At 47.9% G+C, this 14,553-nt stretch overlaps 2 protein-coding genes across 2 annotated transcripts; one reads left to right on the forward strand and one right to left on the reverse strand.

The window, feature by feature from the left end:
- Nucleotides 1–9,259: 9,259 nt before the first annotated feature.
- PHALS_11318 (pre-mrna-splicing factor sf2) lies at nt 9,260–10,108 on the forward strand (the record flags this gene model as incomplete). Its single annotated transcript, XM_024726893.1, has 2 exons — nt 9,260–9,311; nt 9,402–10,108. 2 exons carry the CDS (start codon nt 9,260–9,262, stop codon nt 10,106–10,108), a joined length of 759 nt encoding a protein of 252 aa, XP_024577524.1.
- A 452-nt stretch (nt 10,109–10,560) lies between these two features.
- On the reverse strand, nt 10,561–14,553 carry PHALS_11319 (udp-n-acetylglucosamine pyrophosphorylase; the record flags this gene model as incomplete). Its single annotated transcript, XM_024726894.1, has 8 exons — nt 10,561–12,502; nt 12,562–13,451; nt 13,518–13,571; nt 13,635–13,725; nt 13,864–14,019; nt 14,072–14,145; nt 14,206–14,256; nt 14,359–14,553. 8 exons carry the CDS (start codon nt 14,551–14,553, stop codon nt 10,561–10,563), a joined length of 3,453 nt encoding a protein of 1,150 aa, XP_024577525.1.

A 14,553-nucleotide genomic window follows, 5' to 3' on the forward strand; every position in this document is an offset into this window, starting at 1 on the left:
TGTACAGTCACACCTTCTTGCGTAACTCACCCTTTCATACCAGGGTACGTGTAACCCCATTGCACTCGCCCCCATCAAGACCGTAAATACCCACAGTTCAGATTTAACTGTCGCCTCGTACGACGCTCGCGTGTCTGCGACACTGTTACGTCTCTAGTACTATCTTCACGCATTCTCTGCTCACTAAGCTCTGTGCCTATGACACGAAAAACACTCAGCCTTGCTGGTTCCGAGGGCGCCCGTGGGCAGAGCCTTTCTTCGTCTCCTTCACGCGGTGCAACTCCGGACAGTACGCCCGCAGCTTCACGAGAAACATATTTTACGCCCTCGGCAACCGGGCACCGCACACCGCGCCCGTCACGGGCGACAAATTTCTTCGTCGAGGATTCGGAGGCGAATTCTTCTTCCCAGGATGGCAAAAAGAGAAGTGCGATGTGCGCCAACAGCGTGACGTGAGCCCTGCTCGAACCTAGCAAACACCGTTTCCCGACCTCTCGACTTCCGGGGGAAGTCGTATTACTCCCAATTGCCTCGACAAGACACAGGATCAGCAGTTGAAGGCTGCACACAGGGCAGATCTAATGCGCTCGTATCCACGTTTGGTCCTAGACCCTCGTGTAAAATACGACTTTCGCTCGCCGGATCAGTATACTGAAGCAAAGACGCGACCACTCGATCTTAAGGCGTCTACGTAGCTGGGGCCCCGGCCACTACACAAGCCAAGCTTAAACGACAAAAGCTCTCCAAGCTCGCTTCTTGGTGCCTCAAGAAATCCCAATGAATAGGTACCGCGCTCGACTTCGTGATCAAAGAGGAGGCGCTCCTGTACCCGCAATGCGGAATATTCCTGTGGTGCTCGCCTCTGGCAAAATTGCTGCAGATGATGAAGAGCCTTTGAGCGATGGGTGCAGCGGCTCTGAACACTTTCCTCGCTGTCTGCCTTACAGTTGATCCACAAGGAAGTGGACGTGCGCGTAGAGCGCCGATTCTCTTCGTATTGTCACCCTGCGACATATGGAATAATCCATCACGCTCTTGCGAGCTCTGTGTTTTCTCACACTGGTGAGTCAACAACCACAGCAGCTCAGAGCCATAGCTTGAGCTCAGCTCATGGCACTTCGGCTTCCCGAGCTACTGCTGAGAAGCGCGGGCGTTCGATGACGCGGAGCCTCGTGATACGTCGGATCATAAGCGTCTACGACGTCTGGGTAGTCTTGCCAAAATGACACCTTAAACTCCCGAGAGTTCTCGGAGTTTAGGCATCCCCGCCACTGCACACGATTCTGGATAGGCCCTGTCGATGATGTCGACCCACAAGTTACAGCGGACGCCATCGTATTAGTCGAGAAGATTTGGCGGTGGACGATGACGACTTGGTCGATCACCGTCCGGTGGCTCGCGATGCTCTTTGAGCCCTGCAGAACAAACTCCGTCGTCATCGGCATTCCGCCGAGCATCTTTCTGAGATCGCCTACCGCTGTGCGAAAGATCTCTAGAGCTTGGAACTGCATCACGTTGAGGAATATCGCGAAGCTCCTAGCCGTCGAGCCGACGAATGAGACACTTCGTGCAGTTATGGAGTGCCTGGCGCCATTGGAAACGGAGATCGTTGCACTCCGTGGACAAAACCGGTTGCTGGTTCAGCTTCTGAGCGGCCGAGCGTCTTTGGGCGCCGCCCCGGTGCCAACGTTTCTGCGCTCAATTTTGCGGATCCCGGTATGGCTTAACCACATGAAACACTCCGGTGGGTGCACATTCTTCTCGAAAGGTTTAACGTATACGTAAGGTCTCGCTTGGCCACGACCTTATAAGGTCTGATAAATGGTGGACGGTGCGTTGTCCTAAAAACAGCAGAGACTGCATGTATCGGAAGGTGTTGAGCATTTAATAAAATCAGGTCTCTGACCTCAATGTTTTCAGCATCTATTTAGCTCCTTCCGTCTGCATATTCTTTCTGCATGTCTTGACTTTCAGCCATTGCATCGCGAACGTGTCATAAGGCACTCAGTCTAGTAGACAGGAAGTCATCGAATTCCTTACAGCCAGTGAGAGGGCTGGCATGAGCTAGCCGCTCGGCTATTTCTCACCCACCAAGCCCTGAACTATGAGATGGTGGCGTCAGCGAAACGCGACGGTTAACAAGTTCGTTCACTTAGAGCGGCGTGCAGCCAATAGACGCATGTACTGCATTGTTCAGAGCAAACTCCACAAGTGGCAGCATGGTGCCCCGGTGCTTCGGCGTCTCAGCGCAGACGCTGCGAAGGACGTCCTTGACGACGCGATTCACGCGCTCAGTCTGACCATCGGTCTGCAAATGGACCACTGTTGACATATCCAGCTCGGTGCCCAGCACCTTGAAGATTGTCGACCAGAACTTCCCAGTGAAACGTGGGTCTCTGCCGTAGACAATTGACTCCGGGAGTCCATAAGACACGATCCACAAACAACATCACCGTACCCACAACGTCGATAGTGTCTAGCACTGCCCTCAGATTGACCATCTTGCTCAAACGATCCACAAGGACCATCACACCCGTGTTGCCCGCCGAGTCCTTTGGCAAGCCAAACATAAAATTCATACTCATGAACTGCCACCACGCGGTGGATACCGGTAAACTGACCAAAGACGCTGCCGCTCTCAGAGAGAATTTCATCCTTTGACACGTATCACACGTACCACATAGAAGCTAGTCCATTTGTACAGCTTGGGCCACCAGTAGTGGCAAGTCACAGAAGTGTACATCTTCTCACGACCGAAATGATCATTGAGTGGGGTGTCGTGGGTCGCATAGAGGATACGGTATTTCAAATCCTTATCATGAGGAACCACAATCCGTGGCGTATCCGTCGAATCGGTGATATGTTAAGCAACCTGTTATTCAACGAATAATGGTGTAAGCGTGCGCGTAAACGCGCCCACAATTTCTTGTCCAAGTTTCCCAACTCCTTGCTCTCGAAAGCCTGTAGCAGCGCTATACACAAACCATCTCCCGCGTATGCGGCGCGGATCAAACTTGTCAATGTCGGTGTCACCGTTGTGATATGAGCAAGCTCATAATCCGGTCTGCGTGACAACGCATCGGCCAAAGCATCCTGCTTTTCCGGCTTAAACTTCACCTCAAAGTTATATTCCGCAAAGAAGGTTAGTCATCTAGCCATCCTTCGCGAGAGGTGAGGCAACTCAGTCGCAGTGTGTAGTGACGCATGACCTGTAGATCACGAACAGCTTGGAGCCGAGCAGGTGAACCCTGAGCTTGACAAGTGCTAACTTCATCGCAAGTAATTCCTAGTCGTGAACAGGGCAGTTCTTCACTGGAGCCTTGAGTTAGCGAGATTCGAACGCGATCACCCGATCTCGCCCCTCGGCTTTTGCTTACAGTAGCGCACAGTCGATGGTAAAGGCCGAGGCGTCACAGACGACGCTGAAGAACGATCAGGGTCTGGCAATGCCAGTATTGGTGTATGAAGGATGCAGTCGTTGACCCCGTCAGAAGCCTTCCGATGCTCAGCGCCCCAACACCATTCCGCATCCTTTGTAAGGACATTTGACAGTGGTCTTGCCATTTCTGCGTCGTTCTCGCTATACTTGTGCAAGTACTTGGCGATGCAAACCACTTGCGCAAGTCCTTTTTAATTCTTTGAAACCGGCCAGTCCACAATGGCCTTGACCTTAGCAGGATCCGCTCGAAGGGCACGCTTCCCGATGAAGCACCCTAGAAAGAGAATTTCTTTGGCGCTAATGATGCCCTTGTCTGCATTAGCAAACGGCTTATTCGTGCGCATGCACGCTCTCAAATAGACAATGTGGTTCTCTCCAACCGTCCTCCTTTGCTCTGCCATGTGAACGAAGATGTCGCCGAAGTGTGTCTGTGCACGCCTAGTGGGGGCTGAAGAACTGCGTCACAAGACGATTAAATGTTGCTGGTACATTACCAGCCACTCCCAAAGCATCCCGCTCGGAGTACTCACCGCTGTCAGCGAAGTTTCACTCGCTCTCATGAGCAATTGGTAATGATAATCAACCAAGTCGAGTGCATGTACTTTTTACAGCCATCATGTTGTTCTGGAGAACATCTTTCGTAGGATTCGGCGTCTATACCGGAATGGTGGCAGCGTTGAGCTCATTGTAAGCGTGAACGATACGCCACTTTCCGTTCGATTTCTGGACACGAAAGGTCGGTGTCGAATGGGGAGACTTGCTCTCAAGCACCATTCCTGCGTCGTGCTTTGCACGGAAAAGGCGTCAATGACGTTGTACTGCTCCTTAGGCAGGGACCATTGGTGTGTTACGTAGTATCTAGTTCCCGAATTCAGGTCGATCTCATGACGCACACCTCGGTCCGAAGGAGGGAGCGACGGCGGGTCTTTGGCGATGACATCTTAGATATCCTTCACCAAACGATAGTACGGATCCGAGGGACTCTTCAGGATTCAAGATCCACTTCGTGCGCTCAGCACCCTCTTGATGTTCTCAAGGACAGCTTCATCAAAAGTGACGACGAGTTGATCTCCCCTTCGGTATAATGACCACTTTGGCTAAGTCACCTGCCTGGAAGGCATCGCCAAACTCTTCGATGGACATTTTGTCCAACTCAAAAAGAGTATCCACCGCAGGAATGTTCTCGAGGATGACGTCGCCGTCTTCCTCTCCCGTCATACCGTTGACGAGGGGTATAGCCGTTCGATATTGTCTCACATCCTGGGTCAGGAACGACGCCCGGCGTCTTGCAGCTAGCATACGGCGTCTCTGTCGCCTCTTCACAAAGATTGTACTTCACGACGAGACCAGTGTGAACACGCACTCAGCGTCGTCCAGTATTAGCCCCAATTCCTGCTCCACCAGAGTTCCGATGTTATGAACAACATCCGACGAAGAGCTACTAGCTCCGCAGTCTTCACCCAAGTGGATGGCGGGCCACTCCACGCGCATCACTGGGACCTCGTCCGACCATGCCACTCGTGGCATGCAGTGACCTCTTCGAAACGTGAGCAGTGCTCAGTGGATAACGCGCCACTCGATGCCTTGGCCCTTGGCCGACCAGCAAGCAGCGACTACCCCGATACCTGGACAGCGCTCAATGGGTACGTGCCACTCCAACTTCAGTCCGCGAACCATACTCGGGACTCGAGTCCGATACAACTTCGGTGTCACTAACTCGGATACTCCGATATCCAGCACGTTGACCGTCTCGGTCCAGTGCCCGCACCAAAAGCGTTTTTGCCACTCAGTGGAGGTGGGTTCATGGCTTATCGAAGCCACTAGGAGACTTGCGCGTAGCGCCCAAGGTCTTCGACCTCTAATCGATTCATTAGTCATGGTGTTCCAGCCATGCCATACCAAGAATGAGGTCATACCTTGAATTCAAGTCTAAGACTAAGCAGCGTTTCACACTATCAAAGTCAAGAAACTTGACGCGAAGGTCCACAGGGTCCTTCGGCACCGTGACACATGCCCCGTCGCCAAGCGAACAGTGACGGTGTCACTCAACCGCGCTTCCAGCGCCTCAGCATACCGCTGACTTTTTTCCATCGTGCGGCATTGAGCATAATTGTTCGACGCCCCGGAGTTGATCAGAATCTTCCATGGCTTCTCAAAGCCCTCCACGGTCGCTTCCCCGACCAGATAGCCCGGCTTACATACATGTTTTGCGCTCAAAATCACGATGCTCTTCGGGGCTGAACCTGCTGCCCAATACTGCTTTGAGGCTCAACAAAACTCAGTTTTCTCCAGTAGGGCGCCCGGTGCCTACTGGGTATTGTCGTTTCCCTGCGTCGAACCAGACTGGTAAGAAGCAAGACGTCGGTTTGATTAACCTTTACGCGCCTTGAGCAGAAGAAAACCAGGAAAGCGCGATCACACGCGTAATGCCTGGTTAGGCGGCATCCATCCAGGAAGAAAACGCCGCATAGACCGAAGTGCCGCACGTCAGTGACCATTCTCGCGCACGACACCCGGGCTTGGAGATAGCTAGCGCCATGCGGTGTTGCTCGGTCTGGATCATGGCGGACAAAGCAGGAGATTCTCTCCATCCTTGTCCTCGAAGGTCTTAACACTCACTATGAGTGGCTTGGGTCGCGGAAATCATTTGTCGTCGACGCCGACATCATCTGTTATAGATGCTCTGGCAGAGCATGTTTATAGCTTGAAGACGTCTTTATGTGCGCGCTGATCGCTTCAGGTCCTTGCAAAGCAAAGCGTTGCACGCCAGGACCAAGCAGAGACATCAGCTTTTTAAGCCCGTCCTGCATGCCCTGGGGCAAATAAGAGAACTGCTCCATCCTCAGAGAGGGTCGGTCGTTACGACTCAGGTGTAGATTGACTACAAATGCTACCAAGTGCAGCGGGGCCACCGTAGCTCTTTGCTTAGATGAAGCTTGTATAAGGCCGGTGAGTTTCATTCACTATTTAGAGCCAATACGAGTGTAGCGGATCGCAAACCACTTTCTCCAAACCCAAATTCTAGGCTAATTAACTTTTCCGTCCAAAGCGTCAACTAATATCTCTCGTGTTCTATACGCGGCAAAGCCGTCTATATCGAAATCTATGGGTTTTCCTATATATAAAAAACCTAATTAAATGGATAACTACTGGCTTTTCCAGCCACGTACTGACTTCTTGTTTAAGTGAAGCCGCACCATTGTATGGAAAACACACCATTTTACGATCGCACTATCTTGTGTGACCCACACCTTTCCTACAAGGGCACGTGAAACCCCGTTTCAACAAGTCTGGCAAGACATGTCAAGACTTTATGAGGTATTTCAAAGACTCTTCCGACAAAGCACTACATAGCCTTCTGCTTTAAATAAAATCGCAAATTTATCGTTTCGAGGTACACAATGGATTGTTGTACTAAAGAGTTTTGTTCCTAATGACGAAGATTTGCGTCATTGTCTCTTATATGAGTACCGTGAGATGGCCATCTCGGACGTGAGTTAACGTTTCTCAGTCTTTTCGGGTATTAATTTTGACCACACATGTATAATTGGGTGCGCAAGCATGTAAGGATTTTCAAGATTTGCCACAGAGTGAAACCATCGGTTTCCACTCAGGTCCCACTTCGGATAAAATCTCTCCCGAGGAAACAGCTGAACTCTTGAAGACATTGTTTTCTGTTTGCATGGCCTTCCTGCCGAGATTGTGTTTGATAGCAGTTCAGTTTCAGATCACTGTTTGGACTGTTGGGTACCAAAATGTCCACGTCGACAGCGTCACACCCTATTCGAGCGGCCAAACAGAACGTGTGATTCGAGTCCTAGTGGACGTACTGCGTTGCTACGCTACATCGCTCGAAGAGTGGAGTGGTTTTCTCTCTCTCGCAGAGTTTGTGTTGAACAACTAAATGCATATTTCGACAGATCACTCGCCATTTAATGTGTACTATGTAAGGTATCCATCCTAAATCACCTGCTTCCTTGTCTCCAAGGGATTATGGCTACGGAGAAATCGCCACACCTCACTGCTGTCAAAGAGTAAATTCAACATCGTGACAAGCCGTTGTGTGGTTTGTTCTAGGCGCAATTTTGAATGCTCAAAATCTGCAAAAAAGAAAAAGCAGAAAAGAGCAAGCTGGACGATCTTGTACAACTTAACATGCATTTCTAGTGGATCTGTCGGTCCTACTATAATTTTGGTAGATAATCGCGCTGATTATAAATTTCTCTACTTGACCGCGAAGAGCTACCTACTCTCCACCCTGAAGAATTTTATCGGCGTTTAAGCGTTGAAGGACATTAAAGGATCGCTCTTTTATTACCCTCAACGCTTGAAGATGAGAATTTTATTTGTCACGATATACCTCGAGAACCGGGCTTGCCATTTCAACAGAGCGCTATAGATCATTACGATCGTCGATCCGACGCCAATTAAAAAGACGCTTCATGTCGAACTACTTCACTCCGTTCTGATTTAGAATAAGTAGCATCAATGAGTTCTGGAAAAGCATTTTTGGCTGCCTAGGCGAAGAACGCTATTCAAGTTTGGCTTGTTCACTTGTCGCTTTGTTGCGTGATCAGAAAAAAACTGGTTCAAAAGGTTTGCTAAAGTAACAAATTACTTATGACTTTAAGGAGAGGACGTATCGGGTATAATTAGCATTATATGAAGGTTGATCTATGTCCTTCCTGCGTGCATTGTGGAGTTCATAACAAGGGATTCCAGTATGGTGTCCCCACATGGCTATGTGACATCTAAGATGAAGTCACGAACATTATGCGTGATACAGAATGCTGGTTACTACTTTTAGAATTGCAAGGCCGACGTGTCTCTTTCTTTGAAGTGGGTAGCGTAAGCCGGTCATAACTTTTCGCGGGAGTTTAAGCTCAAGCTATTTAAAGTTCAAGTCCGCCAACCCAACGTTTTCTAAAAGTCCAAGCTGAGTTTCAACCTCTACGGGGTTTAGAACTCGCTCGCAGAGCGTTCATTTCTAAGAACAAGATGATTGTGGTCCCATCAAGAATCCTACTTGAGCGAAGACGGCGGTAGATTGAGGAGTGGTAAACCTTACAGCTTTCTTACTATTGTCCCTCGGACTGAAAGCTAAACTGAGGAGTTCCATTATAAGGTGTCATGACTAATACTGTTGCGGATGAAGGTGACGAATTTCGTAAGGCCTGTAGAATGTAGCTTCACGATATGCTGTTTGATCGTTCCAGATAGTCATATATGTAGCAGCGATTGAGGCTAAATGTTGTTTACAGTATATTCCAATTTTGGATTTTTAGCAAAGAATGAACTCGTTCTCTCATATGCTTCGCTTACGCCACTAGATGGAGCGTACAAATTCATCGACTATGCGTTTATTGACAAGAACCTGTTTAACATCGGACGCAAATTTAATATGTAATGTGTATTCTCTTACTCTCTCTGTTCAAATGCTCTCAGCAACAGCTTTCAGGCGCGTGGCTCCTACTCTTTTAAGTACTTTAAGTGGCTGTAAAAAATATAATTGCATGTATATGGTACATCTCCATCTGTCAAATGACTTAAAGCTTGGCCACATCCCGTCGAGAAATTTGTCTTGTACGGCTTTACCACCCTACTGGAGCAATCTTGTACCAGTATCTTGATTGGTCTAAGTATTGCATTTGCTGTTTTTCAATCTTTCGAAATCTGCTAGATGGTAGCCAATAATTTTGGAAAAGCCTCCATCAAACCTTCTATTAATCATAATATGATATAGAAAAGGCTCTGATGTGAAGGAGCTCCACCACTCATACATTCTTCCAGTCTACCATCACTTTTGCCCTACTTCGAACTATGTCAGGCACGCGTGTGTACGTTGGCAATTTGCCCATGGATATTCGTACTCGTGAGGTGGAGGATATCTTTCATAAATTCGGACGTATCCGTGACATCGATGTCAAATTTCCGTCCCGTCCGCCCGCTTTTGCCTTTGTAGATTTCGACGATGTGCGGGATGCTGAAGATGCAATCCGAGGCCGCGACGGCTATGAATACGACGGTGCACGGCTGCGAGTCGAACTTGCTAATGGTGGACGCCGTGAATCATTTCGTGAACCGACTCGTGGGCCGACCCGATACCCGCGTAACGTTCGTGGGACGGGGGATTTCACCGTGGAAGTGTCAAATCTGCCGCCGCGTGTGTCATGGCAGGATTTGAAGGATTTTATGCGTAAAGCAGGCGATGTAGTCTTTACTGAAGTTGATGGACAAGGTGGTGGTATCGTTGAGTTTAGCAACAAGCGGGACATGAGGTACGCTGTAGAAAAGCTAGACGATTCGGAATTCCGTGGTCGTAGCGAGAACTCGTACGTTCGTGTGCGCGAGGCAGGGGGTCGTGGGCGTAGTAACAGCCGAAGCAGATCGCGTAGCCGTTCACGTAGTCGATCACGTAGTCGAAGCACTCGTCGTTCCAGCAAAAAACGCAGTCGTAGTCGTAGCCGTAGCCGTAGCGAGGACGTAGAAGGAGAAAAGAAGGCTAAGCGCTGCGTATCAGCGGACAGAAAAGGCTCGAAAGAAGATGGTAAGGAAGACGAGTTCGAGAAGACTGCAAGTGCTAACGAAAAGCAGGACAAGGTCGAGGAACCTAGTACGGAGCCGGAAAAAGGAGGACAGAAGGGACCTGTCGCGATGACAGATGCTTAGAGCAGCGCGACGGCTATGGAATGGACGAAAAGACAATGCAGTATTGAGAACACTATTGGACGGATGAAAGGACTAGCACTCACTGCGACAGCCTCGGCTTGTTAAGGCGTGTGCATGTGTGAGTCTGGCTGCTGCTGTGATGTTCGGTGTTCTCTTACCGTGTATCTTGTATGCTCCCATTGTTCTTGTTTAATCGTGCTGTTTTGCACATCGCTCGAGACTACATGTTTTTGCATAATTCGTTTTAATTTTTCTTCATTGTTCGATTGGCGGAATGGATAGCGGGTGAGCGCATAGCTGCTGAATGGAGTACGGCGAGGGGGAGGAGCGGCTGCCGCAATTTGGATGGTGCACGACTTAGAAGGAGACACTGATCGGCTGGTAGTGAGACCATAGTGCTTTGTAGTAGGTTACGCATTAAGAAAAATAAATTCTCCCTGCAGTTTCGTCTTCTATGTTCGATCAAGCACCACGGGAAGCTGAATTGGAGATTTCGTGCTTGCAAGTTCCTCCAGACCTTCACCATTGTAGGATAATAATGGCGAAATCTCGCATATGCTATCGGACTCGTTATCTATGAAGGTCGCACCGGCTTCTAGCAGCCAGCGCTTGCATTGCTGAAACACAAGTTGGCGAGCGGTAAGAGGCGAGTCTGACACGGCTCCAGGAGCATTCTTGACTGGTGCAAATTCATCTTCTCGTGTCACACCAAGCACTTTAAAGCTTTGAGAGAATGGAAAGACGTCAAAGATGAACGACTCAAGCTTAATTCCAGTGTTGCTCATTGGGGTTATCGTCTTAGTGCCTTTGTCATCAACATAAGAAATCTTCTTTCTAGCGACGTGGTAGTTTGGATCGGTCTGGTTACAGCACCTCTTGAGAAAGTCAATACGGAACAAATGGTTGCAAATATTAGCAGCGCCGAAACTAAGTTTCCCGCTCGTAGGATTGACACGTTCTGACGCAGCACGGTCGAGTTCTGAATACTCCAGAACGCAATACTTTCCATTGCGCTTCGCTACAACACCCACATTTTCGTCAGGCCGTGTCTTCCACACGACTTTAATTCCGCAGTCGGCGTCTTGGTCAATACAGTAGCCGATAAACGCCGGGTCAGCAACCTTGCAAAGTACATTGTCCACCGAAAAAACATGTAAATGTTTCACGTTACGCGTGCATAGTAAATCAAGTATTTTACTTCGCTTCAGAGCTGAATAGATACCACTATTACCGTCGGAAGCCCGCGCGAGTTGACTTGCTGTCTCAAGAATGAATTTTCCATCATTCGTAAAACATGGTAGCGTACCTTGAGAGAAAAAATGGACCTGATCTCTTGAAAGTCCAAAGTAATTCATTTCATGAAAAAATGAAACGATAGACTCATGATTCATTGCACTGGTCATGATGAGCAGCATAATACTCGGAGCTTTAGGCAGCATGAAACGAGTTTGTGCAAGCTCCTGCACCTTGCGAATACGCAAAGCAAAAATCTCAAAAAGAGATCTGCCAGAAGGAAGACCGATATCGTACATGCCCTTGGGACCAGCAAAGCCAAGTCGAGTTCCTTGACCACCACTGAGAATCAATGCACCTATTGTGCCGTTTGCAACAGCTTCAAGACCTAAATCTAGCCACTTTGTCATGATTTCGGGCGCAGTCTCACTCAGCTGCTGCACCGCATCGTCTTCTAGAGGTGCAATTTCGTCTGCATCCACGTTCATGACGCTCTCAGCTTTGACTGAACGGTCGAAGAGAGCAGCAATCTGGTGCGGGTCATACTGTCTGAGATCTTCTACTAACTCACATGCTTCGTGTGCGTTGATTTTGCCGGCATCAATAAATCGAAAGACATGGCTTTGGCCTGCTTTTTCGTACGTCTTCCGAAGAGAAGCTGGGACTGAGTTAGCGTTGGCCATAAACTTGGAACTTTCTAACCGGATGATATCACGCAGGAAATTTTTGATCAAAAAATTGACATGAGTAGACAAACCTTCACCGTTATAGGAAACCAGAGGCGATATCTCAATGCAAATGGCTTCCTCCAGTTTGCGTTCAAAGTTCGCTAACTCGTCAGAGCTATCTAAAATGGAAGATGCCGCATTCACGAGCCATGATTTTCCTTCCTCATGTATCATGCGACGTGCACTATCAGGGGAGTCAGTAGGGAATCGCGGAGGATTCTTGACTGGAGCAAACTCTGTCTTTCGTGGAACAGAAAGCACTGCCATTTTTGAAGATAATGTAAAGACATCAAATATGAAAGACTCCAGCTTGATTCCTGAATTCTCTGTGGGTGTAAAAGTAGCGCCAGAGTCATCTGCCATAGCAATTTTCTTGTGAGCTACATGGTACTCAAGACTTAAGTTCGGAAGCACCACGTCTGTTAAGAAATCACTTGGCCAAAATAGTGGGTTAGCTATAAAGTAAAACAACTACAACTAAGCTGAACGTACACAGTGAAAAAGTGGTTGCAAATATTGGCAGCACCGAAACTAAGCTTGCCGGTTGCAGGATCTATCTGCTTTGACGCAGTATCATTAAGCTCTGTATACTCCACAACGCAGTACGCTCCATTACGCTTGGCCACAACGCCTACATTCTCGTCGGGACGAGATTTCCACACTACTTTATTTCCACAATCTGCTTGTTTATCAATGCAGTAGCCAATAAATACTGGATCTGCCACCTTACACAATGCATTGTCTACCGAAAAAACGTGTATATATTTCACACCATGCCCTTGTAGCCTTGTGAGTGCCCCACTAGTCTTTAAAGCCTTGTAAATACCTCCATTACCATCCGACGCAACCGCCAGTTTGTGAGTATTCTCCAAAATGAGTTTGCCTTCCAATGTCAAGCACGGCAATGTGCCTTGTGGAAAGAAAAACATTTGCGACTTTTTCAGTCCAAAGAAATTGTGATTTTCAAAAAACTCGACCGTCGTGTTGTGATTCATCTTGCTTGTCATCACATAAAACATGATTTGAATCGTATCTCGTGATTGCATAGGGTACTTTTGAGCTACGAGAGCTTCTAAAGCTAAGAGTCTCTCTGCAAACAGTTGAAAAAGACTCTTTTCGGACGGCAGCCCCACATTATACATTCCCTTGGGACCTGCAAAGCCCAGTCGAGTACCTTGACCTCCACTTAGTACCAAAGCACATAGCTGACCTTGACTAATTGCTTCAAAACCGCGATCTTCCCATCGCTGCTTCTCCTCAATCGAACATTCTTCCAACAGATCGTAACTTTCGAGAGGCTCGATATTATTTGTTTCCAAAGCCTTTGAGCTTGTAGAAGCTTTAAAGATTTTCTGTAATAGCTCAAGATCAAGAGACTCAAGCTAATATTCACAAGATAACAACAGTCGGTTCATTTACTGGAGCATAATCATGAACATTGGTCATACTTCTGCTGTAAGCTCCTGTCCTTCGCTAGCCACGAGCTTGTTGGCGTCATCAAACTACATATTGTATATCTTAAGGTTTTTCATGTAAGTGTATGTGGTTACAATGCTTAATCTCACCTTAAGCACATGTCCTTGTCCAGCTACACGCAGCTTACGTGCAAGCTCTTCCGGGACGTGTGGCATGAGCCCAAATTTTGATGTTAAGACCCTTTTTACCGGTATTTGAAAAAGTAATATTTAGCCCAGCTAGATTTAGATTTCTCATTTCATCGAGAAGTAGCACTAAGGATTTCTACGAGAGGTGCAAATGCTACGACTGCAATGTCTTCCTACACTTGCTTCTTACCTTGACGAAAGCTTTTTTAATCGAATTTTGGTAATTTTGCTTTGTTCGCCTGCGGCGATCACGAGCTCGTCTTCTCGACTATTGTGCAGTCTAGATTCTAAAATGCGAAGCATCTCAGATGCAGACTTTCCGGTCGCACAAACAATGTAGATAAACCTGTAAGGACTGTGTCAGTCATAAAGAGCTTCATAGCGTCAGCATAGCGTACCCGAATTTCTTGTAGTAAGCATCATTGAGCTCTTCTAGCCGATCCAAAGTTGCTTCATCAGCATTTTTTGTTGCCTACATCACTCAATTCACATAAATTAGTCGTTCGTCTGCGGATCGAACTACTATGGAAACCATTTGTTCCTGGGCTTCCCACTCCTTGATCGGCTTCTTCACTCGTCCTATCTACATGATTACGCATTAGTTCTTACAATTTCTATTTAATGTCATATGTGCAGTAGATTTAGACAACTTGGCGTCTATAAAAAAATATATCGCATGACAAACCTTCGGATGAGCAGCAAAAGCTTCCAGCCAATCCTCCTCAGTCAACAAGGCATCCACTTCATCAGCCGCTTGGCTCAGCTCTGGGATATTTTGAAAGGGAGACCTCTTATGCATTTCTGCAGCCCATCGACTAGAGCCACAACACTCCAGAAGATTTTCGTGAAACGATAATTCCTCCTTTTCAGCATTTAGCAT

The sequence above is a fragment of the Plasmopara halstedii genome (genome assembly GCF_900000015.1).
Source record: "Plasmopara halstedii genome assembly, contig: Scaffold_526, whole genome shotgun sequence".
Lineage (NCBI taxonomy): Eukaryota > Oomycota > Peronosporomycetes > Peronosporales > Peronosporaceae > Plasmopara > Plasmopara halstedii.